The sequence below is a fragment of the Octodon degus genome, unplaced genomic scaffold (genome assembly GCF_000260255.1).
Source record: "Octodon degus isolate 3935 unplaced genomic scaffold, OctDeg1.0 scaffold00052, whole genome shotgun sequence".
Lineage (NCBI taxonomy): Eukaryota > Metazoa > Chordata > Mammalia > Rodentia > Octodontidae > Octodon > Octodon degus.
The window spans coordinates 1,674,558-1,684,032 of NW_004524628.1; the positions used below are offsets into that span (position 1 = coordinate 1,674,558).

Sequence of the window (9,475 nt, forward strand, 5' to 3'; positions counted from 1 at the left end):
TATCACAGTGAGATACTGGAATACATGTTAACAGCCTTCCAGTCAGAGAAAAATCAGGACTTTTGCCAAATGGCAAAAGGAAACTCAAGTGGATTGTGGTGTATATGGCAGGGTTGGGGGCAAAAACACTCTTGGAAAGGTATTTTAGAATGTTTGGGCTTCTTAAATTCAAGCAATCATTCAGCTTCACAGTTCTGAATTTATCATAACAATATGCCAAACTTTCTTTATGAGAATACTTTATGCCTTATCCCTAAAGTTTATTCATCCCTAGCATGTTAGACACAATTTTAAGGCTTGTGATCAGAGGTCTTCTCTTTAGTAGAATGAAGGAATTAAAACTAATGCTTCAGGAAGATGATTTTATCTCTCCATTAAAGCATTCACATGACCAGGGATATAGCTCAGTGGCATAAGCACCTGCCTGGCAAGTACAAGGTCCCAGGTTTGATCCCTGGTACAAAAAAAGAAAAAGAAAAAGAAAAAGAAAAAAAAAAAAAAAAAAAAAAGCCTTCACAGGATGGCTCTGAGTTGGTCACAAAAGCACCTAACCTCCACATACCAGCACACAGTCACCTGCCCTTCCCTTTCCTCCCCACCTCTCCACCAGAATATCCTGGACCTGTAGAGTGTACAGTACCAGGTATTTTCACTTTTGGCTCCTATTCACTGCTCACCAATGTATTTCTACTGTATGAAATTTTAGTGTCATGGGATGAGTTTTAATAAAGCAGTGCATAGAAAATAAGCAGTAATATTTAAAGTGGTGTGATTTAAAAACAAAAAAATTTACTTAGATCTCAGTGTCTGGAAAGACTATTTCTAGACACTAGTTCTCTTTTCTTCTTTTGACATCCAGGAAACCTAGAGCTGGATTTATAATTCACTTTTACTTGTTAAAGATTTCTATGCAGAAATTTCACTCTTCACAGTATTTCTTAGCACAATCCTTGTTTTATTTTCATTCTCTATACTTTTTTAAAAAATGTATTTAGTACAGGGTCTACAGAGACTCACTACACAGGTCAGACTTGTAGTGATCCTCCTGTTTCCAGCCTCCCAAGTGCTGGGACTACAGGTGCCACCACGCCCAGTCTCTGGTTTCATTCTCATTCGTATTACTATATAAGAAGTCACATCTTTTTTTTTTTTTTTTGGCGGAACCACGGATTGAACTCAGACCCTTGCACTTGCCAAGGAAGTGTTTATTCTACTGAGCCATCTTCCTTGCCCCTTAGAAATCACATCTTTTTTTGTAATGAACAAATATAACACAAGGACAGTGGAAAAATAGAGATAGATCAATTATCAAAACAGATATTAGATAGGAAATATAGTTAACAGCTTTTTATAAAAAAAACTGCAAGAGCACTGAAATTTATTAAAATGAATATAAACAAACCTAGCTATTCAAGATTATTTCTGTATACAAAGAAAACAGACATCATAGATCATTAATTATGTATTTAGTGTATAATCATATCATTTCAGAGTTTTAATTTTCTTGTTTATGAAAAATTAAGAATTTATAGAAAGATTGTCATTTAAACAGTTATTTTAAAAATTAAGTTTTATGACTTAAAGGTATAAATTTAAATTGTACAATTTAATTAGAAATACTTCATTTTCCTATAATATTAGATAAGAGCTAACAATACCTTCTTTGAAAATGTCACATATAATGTTCATATAACAGATTGCAGTTACCTAGACATATGTAGCTTTACATAGTTACTGATAATTTCATGTTTAAGAGTAGCCAAACATGTTTGATTTGTAATTTATAAAAAGATGTAAATGTTTTAAAGTTTCCTCATTCTTAATTGTTTGCTATACACTAATGAATATAAAAAAGTAGGGTAAACTGTTTCCCTGTAATCTTTTTTATATTAAAAATCACATTTCTCAGCTGAGGGTGGTGGCTGGACTGTAACGCCAACACTCTGGGAGGCTGAGGCTAGAGCACTAGACTGGGCAACTCAGTGACTTAGTGAGACCTTCTTTAAAAAAACCCAGAAATTTAAAAAGAGGAACTGGGGATGTGGCTCAGAGTAAGGCCCTAGGTTCAATCCCTGGCACCAAAAGCAGTGTTTCTTCACAATACAGAAGTATGCATATTAGGCTCCTAAAAATTCATGCAATTCCTGAATCATTTTGAAGGCTAGAAGTCAAAATTCCTGAACTAGCATATGGTCATTTCTTGTTCTATTTCTTTTCATTCTAAAAAAAGAAAAGACTTAATTGCTTAAAAGTCTGCCCACTTAAGACCTGAACTCTGGCTTCAAATAATTCACTGCATCATATCAAAACTCTCACAATGAAATTATTAAAGTGTTCATGTCACTGAAGCCACATATAACCCTAAGAAGATGGGGGCTATGAGTTAAACCACAAGTAGAATAGATAGCTCACATTTTTCTATTTTAACTTATTCAAATAGATAAAATACAATTAAAGAGCCAACACACCTTCTTCCTTGCTTGGTGCCCTACGAGGCTGGGCGCTGGCTGGGTCTTCATCTTCTTGGTATTTCTGAGTAAGTCGGACAAAAAGAGCTCTCTGCACAGCAGGAAGGAGGCCTGGGGCTGGCAGGGGGCTGGGGCCTGTCCTGTTGCCACTGGTGTCGGGCCCATTGCCCAGGTGAGGTGAGTCTTGCCCCATGAGGGGCTGCTGCTGGACGTATTCCCCAGTCCACAGCCCATCTGCAGAAATAGCAAAAGAGAGAGATCTGAGTGAGCACAAACTCCAACAGAGGGGTAAGACATTCAAACTCTAACAGCCACTGCATTGCGTTCTCAAGTTATTATGTAATTATAAAGTTTTTAAAAGTTGTTTTAAAAGTTACAGTTGTAGTTCTATTGTTTCTTAGCTTTATTTAAAACATACACTACTATCATGCTTTTAATGAAAGCTAGACCTTTATTTTAAATTAGAAATTCTTTCAAAGGGTAAACTTACCATCTGAGTTATTGGGTGGCTGAAAATTATGTAGCGCAGGCTGTGAATAGTAATTATCATAGAACTCAGCTGGGTCATGCAGGGACTCATAACTGGTGTTGAGCTGCATTTCACCAGGAATTTGCTGGTATGATGAGCCTGGAGAGCAGTGATTCTCTCTGGGCGCTTTCATCACGTGTCCTGGAAAGCCGGGGGAGTGGTAGGCCCCACTCATGCACTGTGTGTCTTGCTGAACAAGTCCTCCGGCTTGATTGTGAGGGCCTAGGATTTCAGGTGGACCGGGTGGCAAAGGTGGGCTCTGTGGCACTGGTAGACCAGGAGGTCCTGCACATGCATGATGTCCAGGGGAGCCTGGATGCATCACAGGACTGCTGCACCCCTGAGATACATTAGGTCCAGAACCTGGACTTGACCCAGAACTATATATATGCTGAGGGTGTGGGCTGCTTCCCTGAAATTGTGGTCCAGGCGGTGAGGCACTGTTATGAAATGCTGGTGGTCTGTGCACAGAAAGAATGATATTCTTAGTTCCAAGAGACAAACAAGAATGCTTCATTTCTAAAGTGATGCTGGTTAATTATGATTTTCTATACAGAACTAAACTACCATGTGTTTAAGAAGCTATTCCATTGACTCCCAGACAGAATCACTACACATGCCTTCTGCTCTCACTTTAGCCTCGCTTCCTTACTTGCTTACAACCAGCGGTTCTAAAACTTTCTCAGTATAGGTATTTTAGAAAAGACAGAAAAGTACAAAAATAAACAAGAATCACATCTAATCCCACCACCCAGAGATAAAGTTTTTGACTAATTCTCCCCTGGTCCTTTTTCTACTAGACCTTTTTTTTTTTTTTTTTTTAAATTTTAGGGAAGGGCCTTTAGGGTGTTTAGGGTTTTACTACTAGTTCAGACTCATAGCGCCACCATGCCCAGTCTCAATTACCATCTCAGCGTGCCCTGGCCGCAGGGCAGGCTCTGTGCCTGCTTGCAGATGCTTTAATCCGCTGAACTATCTGGTGGGCCCTATAGACTTTTTAAAAATTAAAATACTACTACATAAATATACAACTATTATAATGTGTAATGGGCTATTGCCGGCATATAAAAAGTTGTTGAATGCTGTTTACTTTTCTTGGTGGACACCTTGCTAATTCATTATTTCTAACAGTTTTGTCAGTTAATTCCTTTAGGTTTGCTGAAGGATATTATACAAATAATGAGTATCTTTCTCCACTTCTAATCTTTATACTTTTTATATATTTCTCCTACTTCATAGGCTCTGAAATACAATTTTAGCAAAATAGTGGACATACTTGTCTTAACTTTAATAGAAATACTTTTAATGTTTCACATTAACTATGACGCTTGCTATTGATTTATTGCTACTCATCTACTATGACCTCATCTCTTTCCTTGGCATTCAGGGTTAAAAAGATAACCAACCATGGTACTTAGGGCCCAGGTGTAGGCTGGTGTGGACCATTGGGATAAACAGCAGCACTGGACTAGTATGGCTAGAAAATGACAACCTGGGTCCAGAGTGCCCAGAAATTCTCCTCTCATACGCTAAGGAAATGCTTTCACGAAGGACCAAATATGCTGGAGACACAGGCACTATCTGAAGGCAGGCTTATACTTAAGTGGGAAAAGTGTCAGCTCCAACTAACTGCCAGCACCACTTGAGATTACCACGTTGAGAGGTTTCAGGCAGCAGAGGGTGGGGAAAGAGCAAGGGAGAGCAGTGGTCTGAGGACACGCCACATAGCTGCTGCCTCTGTCGGGCCGCTGTCCACTGACAATGACTTTGGCATATCTGCGTTATGACAGATTTTTACAGAAAATTTGCTGCCATTTTAAAAGTTTCAACTTACTTCTTCCCAATTTTATGTGCTAAATCCACAGTAGGTTTTACAACTATTTCAAAAAGAGATGGAATTTTCTTGAAATCATCAGAGAGATCCGTCTGAAAATCATCTTCAGGATCAGAAAAGGGAAAATGCTCTGATGGGGTTGGCAGAAGCCCCACTCCTGGAGGTGGCTTAGGGAGCGGAGTTATGCCACACTTTCTAAGTTCTTCTAATTCTCTCTCATCTTCATTTAGAAGTTCTTCATCAGTGTTCAACACCTAAAAATAATTGGTAAGGATCACTATTTCAAAACAAGATCTCTTTTTAACATTTAAAACTGTGAAACTGTTAGTAAATGAGTTTTGTTAACAGAAGTTGAAATGGATGAACAAGAGCTAATTCCTTATTTTCAATAAATAGAGTAAGGTTTAAAAAAGTGATATTACTTAAAAATTAGGGGTTTTTTAAGTAGCAAGGCTGGATTAAAAGCAAAGCATTTCTAATGCAATAATTCTGTTTTCCTCACACATTATATATTATTGTCTATGGTCACACCACCCAGAACGCGCCCCATCTCGTTGGGCCTGGTTAGTACTTGGATGGGACACATTATACATTATTAAAAGAACAAAACATAAAATAACAAATCTCCAATTTCTTAGCAGCAATTCACAAAATATGCTTTATAAAATACAATCAAGCCAGATGAATCTGTGGAGAGACCCAAGAAAAACATTTGAGGTGAAGGACTACTCACTTTCTCCAGAAGTTTCTTTGTTTCTTTAGTCAGATCATCATGGGAAAATTTACAGTTGTCCCCTTGGTAACACTTCGCACCACTATGATAGAACTTACATGGAAATTCATGTACACAGGAAGTATTAAGGAACAGACCAAGTAAAGTCAAAGTCTAGTTTTTTTACACTAAAAAAAAATGACAATAAGATCCAAAGATCTGCTGTACAACATTGTCATCAATATTGTATTGTACCTTTTAAAATTTGGGTCAAGGGGCCTGGGAGATGGCTCAGTGGAATAAGCGCTTCCCTGGGAAGCGCAAGGGCCTGAGTTCAATCCCCAGTTCCACAAAAAAATAAATTAATTAATTTAATTAAATTTGGGTCAAGAAAGTAGATCTTATATTAAATGTTCTTTCCACAGTAAAAAAAAAATTGTGGTAATCAAAAAGACTGTATTATTATGTATATACTGAATGTCTGGGCCAGCACGATAGCTCAGTGGTCTAAAGCACTTGCTTAAGCAAGCTTAGATAAGCACAGAGACCGCAGCTCAATCCCTAGCACCACATGCTGCGCCAGCACCACCCCAGGGTGGGCTGAGCTGGCCACAAACAAAACAAAACAAAATTGAATGTCCTATAGTCACATCAGATTATTTTTTAAGATTAACGAATAAAACATTTATAATTGTTACAGGAGATACTATCATATTTTAATTATATAGATTTATTACTTTCTACAATAAAACAAAATATTATACAGAGCAAATAAATTTTATAGCTAGAACATATTTATGAGAAAAATAAAGGGGCTATGTTAAAAGCAAATATTGCAACAATGAAAACTACAGAGTAACTTTATTGAACTTTATAGAGACAAACATTTAAAAAAAATATTAAATGTAAAAGAATAGTAAAAAAATGGAGAAAAAAGTATAGTGAAAAATACACCATTTTCAAGTAGTGTTTGCTTGGGATGGTTTTAGGCCATTTTTTACTAAAATCAGATTAACAAAGTCAAGGGAGAAAAATCATTATTTTGGGGATGCAAAAAGAAGCTGACATGGGCTGGCGAGATGGCTCAGTGGTCTAAAGCACCTACATGGAACAAGCTTGGCAAAGCACAGGGGCCACGGTTCGATCCCCCAGCACCACATGCCAGCCGGCCTCGCCCCCTGGTGGGCTGAGCTGGCCACACACACACACACACACACACACACGCGCACACACACAATAAATAAATAAATGTTTAAAAAAAAAAAAAGAAGCTGACAAAATTTCAAATCCTCTTTCTGACTAAAAATAACCTTTTGGGGGTCGGGGAGATGGCTCAATAGAATAAGCGCTTCCCTGGCAAGCGCATGGACCCGAGTTCAATCCCCGGTTCCACAAAAAATAATAAATAAATAAATTAATAATAATAATAACCTCCTGATAAAATATGAATATACACCCTTTACTTGATTGTTTAAAAATTCTATCTTGAAATTATAGCCAAGAGCCAAAATGAAAAGACATTATCATTAAGATACATACTATATCTGTGCCACATAGCATTATTCTGACAGAGTACCCATTACAATCAAAATTAAATAAAAATTATAAATATAATAAATTTGATAAAATTGTCACCACTTACAGATGACATTACTGTGAAAAAAACCCAAAACAAACCAAGACTGAAAGCTTTAAAATAGTTTAAAAAGCCATTTGGTTTCTAAAGAACTGTGTCAAAGCTAAACAAAACTATTTTTTCTTGAATAAAACAAAGTTATTGCAACATTTTGATAAAAAGGGGAGCTGTATTTACCCTACCTGATATCCAATCTACTCTTTTAGAAGGGAATACAGTAGGCAGTACAGCTGTGTACAGATAAATATTTAGGATCACATAAGGATGGCTTTTGGTTAGGACCTGGAAAAGCAGCTTTTTAAAAAAAAACCAAGGGGCCTCACTATGGTGCCCAGGCTGGCCTCGAGTCCTGGATTCAAGGGGCCCTCCTGCCTCAGCGCTGCAGCTACTTGGTCCCTGTGCCACTATGCTCAGCCATGGGACATTCAGATCTGTGGAGATGGGACAGTGAGTCGGCCACTCAGAGAAAAAGCAAGGTCTTGCTGTACATCATGCACTAAAGTAGAGCCCACATGAATTAAAGATGTTAAGTAAAGAAGTCTTTAAAATCATAAATAAATCTTGTCATTTTTCAAAAAATGTGCATAATTATAAATACATTCAGTCATACATTTCTTAGCATAGAAAACAGTGTGAAAGGCTTTTTATGATATCCTGTCGGCATAGATATCCTGAAGGGTGATATTACTTAGGCTTACTTTTAAAGTTGGTTGGAAAGCTGTTGAACACATACTAAAAATAATAAAACTCCCTCATGCTGACCATGGAAATTCCATTGTTTGGCAATTTTGTGAGAGGCCAATCTTCCCTTTTTTTTTTTTTGGCGGAACCGGTGATTGAACTCAGGCCCTTGCGCTTGCCAGGCGAGTGCTTATTCTGAGCCTTCTCCCTGGTCTCTATCTTCACTCTTCATTACTCATTCACTCTAAATGCTGGAGTATTTCACAGCATATCCAAGTATATTTCATTTGTAAATATATCTGTATTTATTTCAAACAAGGGGTGTTTCTTTTTTTTTTTAACCATACCTAACCTTATTATGAATCTGACAAAGTTAGTGCCTTAATTTCAACTAGCACCCAGTTTTAGTATCCAGGCCAATTCTTCCAGTTGCTGTCGGCACCAGCCATCCCCCAAAGTTTCCATCAACTTTTTACCTAGTGAGTTTAGCAGCTCTCAGTAATCAATACTCAGATCCATTAATCAATTAGAATTTGTGAGCTGATGATATTGTTAGGTCAATGCCAGACACGGCCAAGCTCTAGTCTGTATGGAAGCAGGCCCAAGAGAGGGTTATTTACTTTCTCATAGCCTTGCTGTCACAGTCATTTGGGTTTTTATAAATGTGATGACTGCAAATGTCATTTCAGGGTAGCTCATGTTACGCTGCTGCTATTATGAGAAAGGTTAAGCATCTTTTCACTTGATTCAGGACTATTCAGGTTTCTCTTCCTGTGAATTATCAGTATCTCTTGGCCCATTTTCTTGTCAATTTTAAGAAAATCATATATTAAGTGTATTTCTTCTTCATAAGTTATATAAATTGCAATTTTCTCACTCTATTTTTTATTCAGCATATACACGTTTTTCTTATACAAATTTAAATTTAAAATTTTCAATCTTTCCTCACTTTTCTTTCCTTTTTGAGACAGGGTCTCCCTGTGCACTTCATGCTGGCCTTGAGTTCACTGTGTAGCCCAGGCTGGTATCAAATGTGCAACGATCCTCCTGCCTCTGCCTCCCGAGTGCTGGGATTACAGGTATGCACCCCAATGCCTGGCCTATTTTTTTTGCGGAACTGGAGATTGAACTCAGGCCCTTGCACTTGTCAGGGAAGTGCTTATTCTATTGAACCATCTCCCCAGCCCCCTCTTTTCTCTTTTTGCTTCTTGGTTTTGAGTCATTTTCCACTCACTTGAGTTACAAAGAAATTAATGTAAATATTTCAGGGCAATCATTTTTTTTAATATAGAACTAGGATAGTAGAAAACGTTTACTTTCCAGTTTATTCAATTTTTACATCATTTTTGAGCTTGAGAAGACGATTTAAAATTTTATCTAGAAAAATAAGTGTGAAAATCTCCTAAATATTACAGTGGGAAGAACGAGCAAAGCAACCCTGACATGAAGACAAATGAATCCACAGAACCACACAGGAAGTCTAGGGGTAAAAGTACACAAATGCGAATGAATCTGTTTATGATAGAGTTACAAACCCAGAAGGATAGTTCCATTAGTCATGCATGGCAGTAAGCAAATAGCTGCCCATCTGGGGGAAATTAACAAGAGAAAATGC

The 9,475-nt window shown here is 37.5% G+C and overlaps 1 protein-coding gene across 2 annotated transcripts in view; it reads right to left on the minus strand.

Annotated features, from left to right (window-relative positions):
• Nucleotides 1-9,475, minus strand: part of Zc3h6 (zinc finger CCCH-type containing 6) — a 59,401-nt gene that overhangs the window by 3,830 nt on the left and 46,096 nt on the right. The window contains exons 8-11 of one of the 2 annotated variants that reach the window (XM_023717413.1): nt 5,565-5,674; nt 4,832-5,085; nt 2,959-3,458; nt 2,469-2,702 (exon numbers count right to left, since the gene is read on the minus strand). In XM_023717413.1, coding sequence (XP_023573181.1) covers nt 2,469-2,702; nt 2,959-3,458; nt 4,832-5,085; nt 5,565-5,674 — 1,098 coding nt within the window. The remainder of the gene's footprint in view (nt 1-2,468; nt 2,703-2,958; nt 3,459-4,831; nt 5,086-5,564; nt 5,675-9,475) is intronic. The other variant, XM_023717414.1, reaches the window with a different exon arrangement.